The 17,227-nt window shown below is 37.6% G+C and overlaps 1 protein-coding gene across 1 annotated transcript; it reads left to right on the forward strand.

Moving 5' to 3' along the window:
- The first annotated feature begins 3,913 nt into the window (after nucleotides 1–3,913).
- On the forward strand, nucleotides 3,914–14,402 carry LOC107557670 (receptor expression-enhancing protein 2-like). Its single transcript, XM_016241156.1, has 8 exons — nucleotides 3,914–4,094; nucleotides 6,468–6,540; nucleotides 8,916–8,992; nucleotides 9,189–9,309; nucleotides 9,398–9,511; nucleotides 10,261–10,408; nucleotides 10,547–10,566; nucleotides 14,222–14,402. Exons 1-8 carry the CDS (start codon nucleotides 4,063–4,065, stop codon nucleotides 14,297–14,299), a joined length of 663 nt encoding a protein of 220 aa, XP_016096642.1. The 5' UTR covers nucleotides 3,914–4,062; the 3' UTR covers nucleotides 14,300–14,402.
- The last annotated feature ends 2,825 nt before the right edge of the window (nucleotides 14,403–17,227 follow it).

Genomic DNA, 17,227 nt, shown 5'->3' on the forward strand with positions numbered 1-17,227 from the left:
TTATTACTAAAACAAGAAAGCAAACGAGTAGCATTAATAGTCATTCGTTTTAGTTAACATATGCTATGATAATTTGAACCGATTTTTATTCTTATTGTAAAATAATGGAACATTTAGGTCATGAATATTGTCTCAAAAGTCATGGAAATGTATTGGTAAAAATGTGTACGAACCCTGAGCCGTTAACGATCTGTCCGTCACGGACTGTGACCTCACCACTTCCTGTGGATTTTTTTTTCTGCGACTAAGTGACTAATAAAATTTTGGTCGACCAAGCTTCTTTTTGTCGACTAACGGTTCGTCGACTGTTAGGGGGCAGCCCTAATTTTAGCTGAATTCTACTAGACTACATCACGCCGTGAAAGTGACCTCACCACTTCCTGTGGATTTTTTTTTCTGTGACTAATAAAATTTTGGTCGACCAAGCTTCTTTTTGTCGACTAACGGTTCGTCGACTGTTAGGGGGCAGCCCTAATTTTAGCTGAATTCTACTAGACTACATCACGCCGTGAAAGTGTAAACTCGTGTTTTTATTAGTTTTTTGCAAAGTGAGTGGCACATCATTGCAACAACAATATTATCCTAGACGATACATTCCCCTTCTTGACGCATAAAAACTCATTTGCTCATCTTGGTTTTCCCAGGTGCACAACCTGTACAGCTGTATCAAGGTCGCAGAGGACTTTGTTTCTCCCGAGCATGTGAAGCACTGTTTTAGACTGACGCAGGAGTTCCGCCACCTTTCCACCACTCACACTAACCACGAGGACAAGCTACAGGTATTTCTACATGTCGTTCTGCTCAAACCTGATATGACTCTCTTCTGTGGAGCACAAAAGCAGTATTTCCAAATTTTCTGGTAAGCTAAATGCTTGCCAAACACGTTTGATTCTGATTTAATGTTATTTCTGTTGTTTAAAGGTGAAGAACATCATCTACCATGCCGTAAAGGACGCTGTGGGAACATTAAAGGCCCATGAGCCTAAGCTAGGCCGCTCTTAGTTGTTGAACTGATGGTGGAGAAGTCACTGAGAGATTGGGTCTCGGGGTGGGTGAGGTTTGGATGAGGCCAGTGTGCTTGCAAAACAAGCTGTTTATAATGGAACGTCTCAGCGTTTTGGTAGGATGAAGATGCCGCTTCATCAGTGTTACAAGAGCATTGTTTAGTTTTACAATCCTTTTCTCTGTATTTAAAAAGTCTGTTCTTTTTCTCAGCGTTTAAAATGTGTTGGACTGTTCAGAGAGCTAGTGATATAAGCTGACATGAATCTTTTAAGACCTACAACAAGGTTTCTTTATGACTTCTGTGAAAAACATGAGCACTGGGTTTCCTTCTTAGAGCGCATTCATTTTGTGCTCTTCAATGAAGAAGAGCTTTTAGTTAAGATGGGGGTCAACAGTAATTAAATTGATTGAAAGATTCCCGCCAACTTTTTCAGGAGAGGTGGATAAGAGCATGGAAGGGAACTAGACCAAAGTTTTTTTTATTTTTAGTTTTAAGTTCCTGTTTTTTTTTTTTGTCTTTTTGATGAAAACATGTTCTTTGCTTTTTTTGTAATATGCCATTTAGGTAATATTTCATTGACGGCAAGTGTTAGACTGGCTTTGAGGAACGTCATTCAAGAATCAACAATTCCAGTTCTGCAGAACTACTGGTCGTTAATATGTACCAATATATATATTGATCTTAGCAGTGCGAATGATTGTTTTTTTTTTCTTCCCAAAATAAAGGTTTTCAAGAAATGATTTGGCCCTGTTGTTTGGAAATTACACGATGAATTTCTTAGCTATCTATTTGTTTAATGCTTACAATTTTATTTTATAAGACATTTTGTGGTTCATGGATGACATTGCAATAAACTAAAGCTTTTGAAATAGTGTCTGTTTACTTAGATTTTTCATTATTCAAAAGGGGAACTTTGGCTATAATCAGTGTTTATCAAATAACTTTTTGACTAGTGAAAAACACACACACACACAAGGGTGTGCCTTACAACCCATAGGGGATATATTGAATTTAATTATTGAATGGCAAAAAAAGAAAGTTTAACACCGCATGAGACCCCATATTTACTAATCACACTGTTATGCAATTTATTTTTTCTGCCCTAAAAGTGTCTGGGCGTCAGAGACCGTAAGTCATAGGGATCTCAAACTTAGTGGGATGCTTCCAAATCAGCCCCAGCCCCCACACATGCATCAGACACGGTGACAATCCTAGACTTCTGGGGGCCCTACGCAAAACTTAATAGTTTAAATGCTTCACAAGAAATGATAGTTTTTACTATTTTCTTTGCCTTTCTTTACTCTCTTGAACCCCTTTAAATCCTGTGATTGTTTGTTTCCTTGGAGGGGACCCATAATTCTTTCTTGCATACCCCCCTTCAAAGTGCTCATGGTGCCCCTGTGGGCTTCAAATTGTAAAAGAAGTGTCACGTAGTTTAGCTCTTTACATTACAGGTGCATCTCAGTAAAGTAGAATGTCGTGGGAAAAGTTAATTTATTTCAGTAATTCAACTCAAATTGTGAAACTCGTGTATTAAATAAATTCAGTGCACACAGACTGAAGTATTTTAACTAATTTGTTGAGATAGTGAATTGGTGGGTTTTAGTTAAATGTGAGCCAAAATCATACCAATTAAAAGAACCAAAGACTTAAACTACTTCAGTCTGTGTGCACTGAATTTATTTAATACACGAGTTTCACAATTTGAGTTGAATTACTAAAATAAATGAACTTTTCCACGACATTCTAATTTATTGAGATGCACCTGTACATACCTTAAATGGTGTGTTTGTTATTCAAATTAACATTCAAAGTGATACATATAAACTGGTAAAACAAGAGGCTTAGAGCTGAAGGAATGGTTAATAGTTCCAGATTATCACATTTTCCTATTAAAACATTTTTGTGTATTTTCACAATCACAAAGTCTTTTTAATGTGGCTCACAGGTGTAATATCTTTATGGAGGAATCAGTGACAGGAAACTCTTGAGCCTGTGAGAGGATCCTCTGATGCAGCTGTGACGGGATCCTCTGATGCAGCTGTGACGGGATCCTCTGATGCAGCTGTGAGAGGATCCTCTGATGCAGCAGTGACAGGATCCTCTGATGCAGCTGTGAGAGGATCCTCTGATGCAGCAGTGACGGGATCCTCTGATGCAGCTGTGAGAGGATCCTCTGATGCAGCAGTGACGGGATCCTCTGATGCAGCAGTGAGAGGATCCTCTGATGCAGCAGTGACAGGATCCTCAGATGCAGCAGTGACAGGATCCTCAGATGCAGCAGTGAGAGGATCCTCAGATGCAGCAGTGAGAGGATCCTCAGATGCAGCAGTGAGAGGATCCTCTTGGACCAGAGCAGCTTTAGCAGGAACCTCTGGGACCAGGGAGGTTGAGAGAGGAGCTCTGGGACTGAAGCAGTCTTGGACAGCAGCTCTGGCTGAGGCTATACGACTGCAAACACTGGGGTGGCATTGACTGGAACTTCCTTGGTGTTCTTTCCCATCATAAGAGGAACCTTTGTGGTGGACATGAGGGGTGTCAGTGTGGCCCAGAAGAACCATAGCGGGTTCTGGGGTTGCAGCGGGCCACACATATTATAGTAAAATATAAAAGGCTTTAAGATAAATACTTATGGACTTATGAAAATTTTGAGCTGCAAATGAAAACTTTTGAAATATAGCCTACATACCACACGACTATCTTTTCAAAACATACATTTGGTGCACACTTTACAGTAGTAACAATAAGTATGTACAACAGTACTGTTGTGGCGGAAGCTATGGATACCATGTCAAATATTTGTCAGGGCAGCAATGAAACATATAAATTAATGTTTGTTTTTTAATAACCGGAGCAGGTAAAGATGTCACTGTCCCTTTAAGAGACGCGGGCTGACTGAGTGCATATGCAGCGGCTCTCAGTAATCATTGCTACACTGAGACACAGACACACAAGATCCGCCGGGATTCCTCCTGATATTCAGCATCACTCGTGCGGTCGGAATGGAGATGCTGAATAATCGACTGAAATAAGGAAAAGTCCTCGCAGAGATCAAGATGGTGTCGTGGATCATTTCGCGGATGGTGGTGTGAGTGTCTATGCGGCGCGCGCGCGTGTGTTTGTGTTGATGCGGATACATGACGCTTTTCAATGGAATTAGAACATATTCTGATTATTTTTTTCATTGAAAACTTTTAATATTAACATTTATTCGGCTACTCCTATAAATGGCATATAGGGTTAAATTAATAAAACAAAGCGATGACTATATCCAGACGAGGGTTGCTTGTTGTGTGCATGATTTTCACCTAGACCAAAATGCCCTGTGGATGATATTATGCCTTAATGTACCAAACACTCCAATAGAGAATGGACTTTTTTGGCTTAAAGACATATTGGTTTTTAACATGCCAGCTGTTGTGTATATTATACCAATCACATAATCTCCTCTATATGCTTATGTCATCATACTTTCAAATGTCCATTTTTAAATCACAGTTATCAGAGACTTCTGAGATGGGTTGATGAGGGTTTTTTCTGAAATAAGGCCTACCTGGTTAGTAAAGGAGGCCAGTCTGGTCCTGATTCATCGATTATATCAAACACTCAGGCCTTGCTCCACAATGCATGTGCAGGTTATATTATTACAAAAACTGCTTGGGCACAAATGGGAGAGGTTGAATTCATTGTTATGACTGTGTTGGTCTGATCTAGGCCGTTAGAAACAAACATCAGGTATCATTATCCTGGTTTTGCTGAATCTCATGGAATGCTCTTTGCTGTGGCTTTAACTGTGGCGAGCAGATGCATTATGGGCATGGCCAGACTTACCATTGGGCATTTGTAGTGTAGGTATAGGGCCCAAACATAACCTCAAGCCCAGGGGCCCCCGGCCCCCTAAGTCCTGCCCTGATTATGGGAGTCAGGCTAGCGAATGGGACAGAGAGGGCATGTGGTCTGCCATGCGCCAGACTGCCTCACTGTCCTCATGCTTCATTACGCATTACCCACAGTGCACAGTCTACATGAACATGTGCATTTATAGAGTAGAATGCATCATATGAACTATAAGTACAACCATGTTTTAAAGGCAAGATGCCCTATAAGGGAGTAAAAAATTTAACTCTTAGGTATTACTATATTCCCGAGTTAATTAATTAAGAATTGCAAACATTTTCTTGTTTGACAAGTTTTCTGAAATGGCAAGTTTGTATGTGCAAATGAGGCATCTATCTAACTAAATATGCACTGATTTGCATACATTTCTAGAACAGAAATCTGAAAGCCGGGTTCAAAAATGATTGTTTCATTTTGTTGACGCATTAGTCAAAGATTTTTACAGAGGGCATTTTGGATCTAATTTCAGTACTCCATAAATCAACCAGAAAAATTTATGTTGTATAAAATCAGGCAAATGGTAGGCTATATAAACAACCCCTCTTTAAACTTGTGATTTCAAATTATGCTGCGCTTTATGCATTTGCCCACTGCCATATTCATGTAATTTCCACCGTGTGCTGTATGTAAAATGAGTGTTACCTTGGCTGTATTTGAAAAAAAAAAAAAAAAAAGATTCCCAAAGCACACAAACTTCCCAGAATACTGAGTGCCCTGTTGGTTACAGTGTTTTCTTCCTTTTTAATTATATTTTTATTAAACATTTATTTATTTGTGATATACTTTGTCATCTAAAGTATAAGTATGTTTATTTAACACAATTATTTTTTAATCCATTTTCAAATGATTTCAAATTTCTTAAATATCAATTAAAATAAATACAATTATATCGGCCATCGGCCGCCCTGCATTCCAAGATATCGGCATCGGCTGTCAAAAAACCAATATGGGTCGACCACTAATCCTGACATCCTCTGCTGGATCTGCCATTGCAGAACATTCAGCTTTTGTCACATCAGCACAAAATGGCATGTTTGTGTGTGTGGGAGCGCAAGTGAACGTGTCTGAGTGCATGCTGCGCATGCAGGGCATCTGCGTCTAATCTGGTCCCTTTGTGTGTTCATCCGTCTCCATGGTCTCCGATTCCCTTTCATATATGCTTCACATTTAATGGCTCTCAGATTCGGGGTGTTTGCTTTCAGTAACGTCATCAAGCATGATTGTGTGTGCACAGTAGGGCTAGTGTGTTGACTGGGATAAGTTTTATGGGTTTGCGTTTCACTGAAGTACAGGTCTGACTATTTTGATCAGCCACCAGTATATTGGATATGTGATTCATAAACTGATTTATTTCTGTTCTGGTTGGATTTGAATGAACCGGAGATATCTATCCTACCTTTAACACTTAAATAGGCAGCCCCTTAAGTGTAGTAATTGTGTTCTTTACCTTGAGGTAATGGTGCAAGTGAAATTGTAGATGCTGAAGTGAGCTGGTGTAATGGTAAGATGAGCTTGTCAGTGTCTGCCGGGCTGTGTGTTTAACAGGAGTTTTTTCTCTCTGCAGCCTGGCCTTCGGGACCCTCTATCCAGCCTATTCATCTTATAAGGCAGTGAAGACGAAAAACGTCAAGGAGTATGTGAGTATTTCAGAATGGCTTCACTTTAACACAATCTGTATTGTATGAAGCGCTATAATAATATATATATTGGGGCTGTCAAATCACCTTTATTTATAGCGCTTTATACAATAGAGATTGTGTCAAAGCAGCTTTACAGTATTAAACAGGAAAATAGTGTGTCGATAATGCAAGAGGACAATAGTAAACACTAAATTTTTCAGTTAAAGTGGGTTTATCATTGATTCAGTGATGTCATCGTCCAGTTCAGTTTAGTTCAAACAGTGTCTGTGCAATCAAGTCCGCAATATTGACAGAAATTAAGCGTCCACATTTAAACGAGCCAAAGGTGACAATGGCTAAGGAACCAAAACTCCATCGGTGACAGAAATGGAGGAAAAAAACTGCCAGACGAAACCAGCATGGCGTGGTTTAATTACAGGCTGCAGCACAAGTCAGATTGAGCAGAGGACTCGTCTAGTTCTCAAGTGATAATCTAATTAACCAAATTAATGGTGCATCAAATTTGGCTGTGAAATTACCCCAAAAGATAATTTAAAGCCATTGTGTTAAATGAGAAATACATCGAAAAGTAACTTTAGAAAAAAAATATTTTATTTGATTCAACATGTTTGATAACCCCCCGAGTATTTCAGAATGGCTTCACTTTAACACAATCTGTATTGTATGAAGCGCTATAATAATATATATATTGGGGCTGTCAAATCACCTTTATTTATAGCGCTTTATACAATAGAGATTGTGTCAAAGCAGCTTTACAGTATTAAACAGGAAAATAGTGTGTCGATAATGCAAGAGGACAATAGTAAACACTAAATTTTTCAGTTAAAGTGGGTTTATCATTGATTCAGTGATGTCATCGTCCAGTTCAGTTTAGTTCAAACAGTGTCTGTGCAATCAAGTCCGCAATATTGACAGAAATTAAGCGTCCACAACTAAACAAGCCAAAGGTGACAATGGCTAAGGAACCAAAACTCCATCGGTGACAGAAATGGAGGAAAAAAACTGCCAGACGAAACCAGCATGGCGTGGTTTAATTACAGGCTGCAGCACAAGTCAGATTGAGCAGAGGACTCGTCTAGTTCTCAAGTGATAATCTAATTAACCAAATTAATGGTGCATCAAATTTGGCTGTGAAATTACCCCAAAAGATAATTTAAAGCCATTGTGTTAAATGAGAAATACATCGAAAAGTAACTTTAGAAAAAAAATATTTTATTTGATTCAACATGTTTGATAACCCCCCCCCCCATAAATAATACCATGAGATTAATGGGTTTTAAATGGGTTTTAAAGGGATAGTTCACCCAAACTTGAAAATTCTGTTATCATTTACTCACCCTTGTGTCCTTTCTTTTTTCTGTGGAACATAAAAAAATCTTTTTTTTCATACAATGGAGGTCGATGGTAAACAAAACAGTTTGGTTATCAACATTCTTCAAAATATCTTTTTATGTTCTGAAAAAAAAACAAAGCCATACAGGTTTGAAACAACATGAAGGTAGTAAATGATGACAGAATTTTCATTTCTAGGTGAACTATCCCTTTAATGGGTTTTTTATTAATATGGAAATATGAAATTATTATTATTATTATGAAATTATTATTATTATTATTACAATAACGTTTAATGACTTAAATGGCTTTCTTTATTAATGGTTCATTGAATCATTCGTTCACCCGATTTGTTCAAAACGAGGATTCATTCAGAAATGAATCACTGCTGTGTGTTGCTCGGAGAGACGCACAACAGTTCTCTTTTGAAAAAACAACATTTTTGTGCCTCAGTTTATACCCTATTCATGGAAAGTGCCAAAATTATATATGTTTTAAAAGAGATAATATGCTTCCCAAATAGCCCAGGAAAGGCCTCGCTTTATTCCCTAAGATTTTAGGAATATATTTTTTTAATGTGCACATATGTCTTTTAATTTTTTGAAACCATATTTATCTTGGAGTCTCGGGTTACTGGTTGCTATGGAAACCACCAGGGCAGCAGTTTTCTGGCTTAGACACCATTTTTAGCATCTTTCTCATCTGTATTACAAATAGCACCACCTTCCATTCTTTTAGAAATGTTTAGTAAAAACACTTTAGACATTTTATAACCTTTTTGAAGATGAATTCATAAATGCACATGCAGTTTTAGATGACCATAGTTATGTGTCATTTAATAATTACTCAGTTGGATATTATTGGCAGTAAAGATGGAGATATAACTGGCAATGCAGTGCAGTGGTGACTGTTTATTCATGAGGCAGTCATGCATTACACACAAAGCTATATTCAGCAAGAACGTGCATGTGACCTGATGCGTGCTGATGTCATGTACACATGTGTTTGATTATAACATCTGTGTGTGTTTCCATCCTCAGGTGAAATGGATGATGTACTGGATAGTGTTTGCATTATTTACGACAGCAGAGACGATCACAGATATGCTTCTCTCTTGGTCAGTCAGTTCATACTGTTAAACTATTTCAGAAATATTTATCACATTATATATACATTTGATTTTTCACAAATTGAGTATCATTCTGAAGGTAATTTACGACTTTTTAAAAATAAGCTAAACAAATTTTTAAAAGTGATGATTTAATATAGCTTTTATTGTATTAATTGTTAAATGTTGACTTCCCATTTTCCAGGTTTCCATTTTATTTTGAGCTGAAGATTGCCTTTGTGATCTGGCTGTTGTCCCCGTACACCAAGGGCTCCAGTGTGCTGTACCGCAAGTTTGTGCACCCCACGCTTTCCAATAAAGAAAGGGTACAAATACAACTTGCATCATTAAATATAATCAAACTATTGTTAAAGATGAGTCTTTACATTTTTTTTATGTATGTGTGTGTTACAGGAAATTGATGAGTACATAACCCAGGCTAAAGACCGCAGTTATGAGACCATGATGCGGTTTGGGAAGAGAGGACTCAACATTGCAGCCACTGCAGCAGTCACAGCAGCCTCAAAGGTCAAATCACTGTGTTTTAGATGAAGTGTGCATTTGGGGGTCAGGGCTCAATGGAGTCGGGTGGTCCTGGGGCCAGAGTGAGAGTGTTTTGTTTTTCTTTTCTTAAAAGTGTAATTTTTTTTATATGATTTAATTAACTGTAAAACAGAGTAAATACAGTAATATTATGAAATATTATTAAGAACTGTTTTCTGTTTGATTATATTGTAAAATGTAATTTATTCCTGTGATGCAAAGCTACATTTTCAGCATCAGTAGTCCAGTTTCAGTGTCACATGATCCTTTTTCTTATTTTTATTATCAGTGTTGAAAACAGTTGTGCAGCTTAATATTTTTGAGGAAACCGAGATACATTTTTTCAGGATTGTTTGATGAATAGCAAGTTCAAAAGAACAGCATTTATTTAAAATGTGAATTTTGAGTAAAAACTTTACTTTTGAGTAAAGTTCTGACCTACTGGTCCAGCATTAAAAAAAATCCTTGTTACTGAGAATCCTAGGTGCTATTGTAAAGAGCAGTGTGCTTTTTTTTTATTTTTATTGCTTGCATACGTTAAGAAAGAAACTTATCTTATCATATTTTGCATAGTGTAGGGCAGGATCACTGTTCAATACACATTTGTCTTTTATTCAAACTGGGTTCAGCAAAGAACTTTATTGTCATATGTACAAGTACGGTACAATTGTTTAGTGCCTTGAATAAGATAATGCAGTTGTAATATTTGAGTCTTCTGTGTTATTGAACTGCAGGGTCAGGGTGTGTTATCAGAGAAGCTGCGCAGTTTCAGCATGCAGGATCTGACTCTGATTCAGAACGAAGACGAGCTGCAGCTGGACAGCACAGACAACACGCACACTGCAGCCACGCTACCTCGGGCTAAAACAGTCACGCGCACAGGTAACACACACACACGGCTATAGTCCTAAAATAATCTAACTTTGTAGGCCGCGTTCACATAATGAGTGTTTGGTTTTAACAACCCTATTTACTAACAGGTGTGACTCCCTAAATCTAATCCTGTACATACAATTGCAGACAAGTACGGATTGAAAAATGTTGGTATGTAACCAAAGTAAATCTGCTTCTTTAATGCCTGTAACCATAGTGAGACATAACTCCAGTAAATATCGCTTTGAGTACAGCTCATATTTATAATAGTCTGTCCTGTTTAAACACACACAAGCAGTTCAGTGAGGTGTTTTTGTGTTTGCTGACTCATTGAAAGCCGCTCTGCAGGCGCCCATTGTCTCAGCCTGTTTCTAATGCTGATGCTGATGTGACCAGCATGTGATTCAGCTGCCTACTTGCTGAGAGAGAGGAGGGGTCGATCTGCTGGGGTTTGTTCATACGCAACTGCACACTGCTTTCTGTTTGTTGGATGAGTTTCCGCGCTCATTCAAGCGGTTCAGGACTGTGCGGAGTTTGGCCTCTTCAAATACTGTGAGGTCACGAGACTCGCAAGTCGCTGAAGGTCATGACCCCCAGTAAGCCTTTACAGCAAACACAAAGAAAGTCTGTGGGAGGATCATTCAGAGTTCCACAGAGGTGATGATTTCAATAATGAGATATGTAGTGATTTTATTAGCCCACAGAGCTCCTTCGCTGAATTACAGAGCGTCAAAGATACATTGTGAATGGACAAGCAAAAGGCTCTTCTAAAGAAGTCTTTGTGTTTCAGGCTTTGAATGAGGTTTGGCAAGCTTTAAATGCCAGATAGAGTCTGTTCAGAGAGCCAGTGATCACACCACAAGACAAATTTTGTGCTTGTATTTGATTTGGTTGATTAGTTCATTCACGTGGCCAACGTGCAATACTATAAATGGTCACTTTACTCGGATTGGTCAATGTGAATATCAGGACTCAGTCACTTGTTGTATTTACTTGTAAAATTGTACTGTACAGTCTTATAGTATTTATTGTCTGTGGTTATATGTTTGTTTTTCTTACACCAGTCAGGAGTAGTGCTCCTAATTTCGTTGTATACAGAAAAATACAATGACAATAAAGGCGTATTCTATTAATGTGGTTCATAGACACACACAATCTAATTAGGCAAGAAACATGTATTCAGACTTTCAAGTATACAGTATTAAAATGTGTTATAAAACAGGCAAGGGTGAATGTATATAGACACAAATATCTTGATTTGTCCTTCTGTTTTCACTCAGAACAAGCTGTATTATTTAAAACATGATTTTGTTGTGACATTTGTCGGTTGTGTCTGGAAGATTCAGTGTTTAGGAAAGCAGAAATGTTTATAACAACTACTAGAACATCATCGATTATTTGCATTATTTGTATGTTTGTTTGTATGCATGTGTTTTTTTCCCCCCTTCCATTGAACACAAAAGACATGTTTAGCAGAATGTTCATGCTGCTCTTTGTCTATTAAATTCTATGATAAACACCATTAAAGTGGCCTATGCATCTGCTGAAATGAGACTGAGTAAAATATAGCGTAGATGTTTTATTTGCCATACCCACAATTCGGACCTTATTTTGTCACTCATAGTTTATAATGTGTCTACCAATCTTAATGCAAGCAAATCAAGAACTCTGAAGATTTATTTGCAATACAGTGCATTCAGAAAGCATTCAGACCCCTTCATTTTTTTTTTGTTGCAGCCATGTGCCAAAATGCTTTCAATTATTATTATTATTATTTTTTTTTTTACATCAGTCTACAGTCGACATCCCATAATGACAAATCAAAAATCAGATTTGTGATAGTGGTGTTCAATTCCAGGTTTTTCAAGGTCGACTCCGACTCCCGGCTGTCACTGTAGGAATCTATCCATTTACTTTATATCACAACAGGATCAAGAATAATACAAGATTGCAGTTGTTTTTTTACACAATTAATGTCTTTTTTTCTCCCTGACACGATTCCTTAAATTCCCCTTATTAAAACAACACATTTTCAGCGGGACTGTTCAAATTAGTCCAATTTAGTGATTTTTCCTTGAAATCATCAATGTCTAGCTGTTGCTAATACCTATTTTTATAGAGGGAATAGTCATGAGAAACAGCAGTGGTCAAATATTAGGTCAGAATTAAAGAAAGAAAGAAAGTATTCTTTAATGAATTCATAACGGTCGAGTGATGGCTCTGAACACATATGCCCATTGTTTTAAAAAGCTGCTTAGTAGCGTTAAAGATATTAAAAATAAATAAATTTTTAAAATGGTCAGTTTAATTATTATGAATACAAATGTGACCCTGGAGCACAAAAGCAGTCTTAAGTCGCTGGGGTATATTTGTAGCAATGGCCAAAAAAACATTGTATGGGTCAAAATGATCGATTTTTCTTTTATGCCAAAAATCATTAGGATATTATAATAAGATATTTTGTAAGTTTCCTACTGTAAATATATTAAAACTAATTTTTTTATTAGTAATATGCATTGCTAAGAACTTAATTTGAACAACTTTAAAGGTGATTTTCTCAGTATTTCGTTTTTTTTGCACCCTCAGATTCCAGATTTTCAACTAGTTGTCCTGTCCTAACAAACCATACATCAATGGAAAGCTTATTTATTCAGCTTTCAAATGATGTATAAATCTCAATTTCGAAAAATTGACCCTTATGACTGGTTTTGTGGTCTAGGGTCACAAATAGGTTAACCATGGAAAACCAAATGTATGTTTATTGCATTAATATAACAGTTAAGCTACAAAGCTGGCACGGACGTATGTATAATTACAAACTAAAGGCACTATGGCTGTTGTTTTAGTAAGTTGCATGTAGGATACAATATGTGACCAAGTTGTTTCTGCGACGGCTCCATCTCTCTGACGCATGGTGTAAATACATCAGTGTCCGAATTCCTCGCTTCATTTCATTCACTCCTTGCTCAACTGCCATGCACTACATAGGGATTAGAGAATCAGCGAGCCGTTTCGGACACAACATCAGAGTCGACAGTGAGAGTCGATTCCTGTGCTGGAGTCGACTACGAAACTAGGGCTATTCAGAGTTGAGGAATCAACTCTTTTGGAGACGACTCCCCATTACTAATTTGTGGTAAGCTTAGCTCAGGTGCATTCCATTTCTCTAGATCTTTGAGATCAAATTAAATTAATTGGAAATGATTTGGAAAGGCACAAACCTGCCTAGAAGACAGCTCAAAGACAGGACTGTGTTGAGGCACAGATCTGAGGACGGCTACAAAAAATTCTGCTGCAAAAATTCTTCTGGCAATTTTCCATGTGAGATCCAGTCACGTTTAATGTGATTTGGAATTTTGCATGAGGATGAAAGAATTCCACACGCCTATTTTTGCATCGAGTTCAAATTGGTCATTCGCTAGAATCGCTACATCAACCAAAAGAGAGCTACTTGGTTTGAAAGTGACTTCTGTGCGAGCAGTGCTTCATACAGTACATCGCTACACTATGGACTGGGAAATTTTGCAGCAATTTTGCTAATCTTAATACTGCAACATAACAAAATGAAGGGCTCTGAATATTTTCTGAATGCTCTTAAGTCTGTTACATCAGCCCGCTTGTATGTAAACCAGAACGAGATATTCCTGTTTATTTTCTGTATACACATTTTTCCAAGCCTTTGAGTGTGCGCTGTCGTGAGCACATGCCTTCACTGAATTGCATTCACCCAGTTGCTCGATAAGGTCTTGTTATAACCGTAAAAGGTATTAATACTCTTTTCTTTCGTTCTTCTTTACCACCATATCCTGCTGTCCTCGCCAGCAGACCACCAAGACGGTGAAGAAACCGCCAAAGAAGAAAGCCACCACCACGGCCAACAACAATGCTGAATCACCATGAGTCACGCTGCGTTTATCCATCCCTGGACAAACACACACATTCACATGCTTTCACATACTAACATTAGTGCTCTTTGCTTTTATAGAAATATACTGACCCTTGCGAATACACACATGCACATAAGATGCATCGCCTAGGGCTGTTTTTATCTAGTAGGTTTAATGCGGTGAGTAAGTTAAGACGTCTGGCTTCATGCATTCATTTTTTTGTGTTGTGCATGTGTTTAAAGGAAGGCTGGGTCTTGTCTTATTCTCTGTAGGCCTTAATATTAGAGGGCATCTCTGTAAAGCATAAGATCAGAAAGCATTGCCTGAACATGATCATACATCATCACTACTGAACCCACAGTATATCCCTTATAACCACAGATTCCATGCTTGTTTTCCATAATAGAGGCCATTTCACTTTATTTAGCATGTAGGACACACACTATGGGACGAACAAGAAATGGGAACAGAAAAATTGGGCTATTAAATGAATAGACTTGATTTACAGCACAGTGTCCATAGAGAGTTCTGGAGGCGCCCAGAGCAGTTCTGTTCTCGTTCCGGGTCACAGAACATCCCGAGCCCGAGATTTGTTGTGAATATTCATGATCCGAGAGGTCAGATGTCTACTGGAAGCTGCAGGCACTCAAACGCTCTTGCCGTTAATAGTGCTTTTGTCAGCTGGAGCTGGAGGCGTTCAGAGCACATGAGCTGTCCCTTGTGCTAATTTTACATTCGTGTAGCGCGATGTTACACATTTTGAACATTTATAAGACATTTATCCGAGTGGTAGATGAGATAGCAGGTGTTTTGGTAGGGCGCAAGATGAAAACAGAATCACATGTTGGCCAGTAAAGGACAAGATGCCTCTGTCTTGAGTAATCGGTTTCTGAAGACTGATGATTTTAAGTCTGCTGTTTCAGTTCTGGGCTTTCTGTTGTTGTGACTTGCTTATCAAACTCAAATATTCCATATCAGTTTGTAAAAAAAGTACTAAACACTCTGCAACGCAAAGCATAGAGAGTTGGCAGATCATTCATTGTGGTGAAACGGTCAACCCATCGGAAAATCATCTTAAAAGGTGCTTTTAGAATATATGCTGGTTTAAAACCTTCTGGTCCTTATATAAAGTCATCTATACAACTTTTTTTAATTAGATCCTGTGAACCAAGGTCATTTGAAACTGCGTGTAGCCCTAAATCCAGATGTGCGCAGGTGTGTTTCCCAGCACAGCTGCTCTGAATCGAAAGATTTGGCGTTTGGTACTGATCTTGATTCTTGACTTCAACTGCAGTTTGAAGTATGCAATACTACTGCGAGCTGGTAGGGAGTGCTGCTGTACAGGAAAAGAGCACAGTGCTCTTCCTGTCAGATTGAACCATTACACAAGGGTGGAGAGAGGTTTTGAATTATAATGTATTTAAATCAGTTTGTCAAATAGCTGAAATTTACCTGAAAGTTAATTTGTATAATATTATTGACTGTACAAAATATCTGCCTTACTCTGATAGGCTTTTTAAGTTGAACATTTTTCTTTTTTGAAGTTTACATTTAGTTTGTCAATTTAGTATAGGGTCAGATGTACAGAAAAGTGCTGTTTTGCGCATATTTGTGTGGCGTTTTAATTTACAAGGTTGTCTTCTCTGCCTTTTTTTGTATAGGAATGAGAGATTGCTGTTTGCTCTTAGGAAGAAAAGGGGACAGTTGTGTGTGGGAAGGACTGATGATCATTTTACAGTTCATTTTAACATATGTCAGTCTTAAATTGAGCAGTTATTAGCAGATAGATGTTTCGGTAGAAACACGGTTTAGATGCAGATCTGTCGTCATTACACATTGCTGTCTTAACTATCATCATGATTTTTTTTTACATTTTCTGTGTCTGAGTCTCCGGAGTAATTCGGTTTTTAAAAAGAATCTTTATTTGAGATTTTTTCCCCCCTTTTAATTAAATGCTAGTGTGGTTGATGTTCACCAGCCCACACAGAAACGACAAGTCAGTCTCACTTCTCATTCTTTCTTTGTTCCACACTGCTTTTCGCTTCTTTCCCCCCCTGTTCAGTATTTCTTATTTTCATAAATGAAAATGACAATGTCTTTTTATTTATTTATTCACCAAGGCCCACACTGAAAGAGACATGACAAACTGAACATATTTTCTTTTATGTTTTCTGTAGTGTGTTGGAAATTGGTATTATTGCATATACAGATTTGAACTGGGAGAATAGTTGACATTAATATATTGTTTGTGCCAATTCTCAATGCTCTTAATATATTAAAAGAATGAAAAAGAAAGCGATTGCTGCTAAGTGTGTACTAACTGACCTTGAATTATTATTCAATAAAATGCAATTACATCCCTAATGGATTACCTAGTTTTAAATTTTTCTAATTTAACTTTCTTCCTCTTTTTTTTTTTTTCTTCTTCTTCAAGAGGATACTAGGTGAAATGTTCAAGGCAATTATTCCCGAGATCTCTATTTGTTTATTTGTTACTCCAGCAAGTCAAGTGGGTTTTATGGACATCATAAAGATGTTTCATTTCCCTTCTTAAGTCTGCTTATAAAGTTATAGAATACCCATATCCCCTCTTTATGAGTAATAACTGCCACTTTTAGCTGCATTAACAACAACCATAATTCAATATCTGCCTTTAGTTTTTCACCGGAGGATAAAGAACTCCTCTTTCGGTTTTGTTTTAGTTCAGGAGTTGCAGCTTAGTTCAGCAGCTTGATATTTTAGATATAACATTTACATTTATATATAAGATACAACATATTTAGATATATGTTTAGCATGTACAGGATGATGATGATGCATAAGTGTGTTATTAATGGAAATAAATAGAAACATTTGCTAATTTAGTTGTATAATGTATGATTATTCAATTTATGAGGCCATACCTCATATTGGGGTTAGATGGCCCCTACCTTACCTGGGG

The sequence above is a fragment of the Sinocyclocheilus grahami genome, unplaced genomic scaffold (assembly GCF_001515645.1).
Source record: "Sinocyclocheilus grahami isolate Dianchi unplaced genomic scaffold, SAMN03320097.WGS_v1.1 scaffold614.1, whole genome shotgun sequence".
Classification (NCBI taxonomy): Eukaryota; Metazoa; Chordata; class Actinopteri; order Cypriniformes; family Cyprinidae; genus Sinocyclocheilus; species Sinocyclocheilus grahami.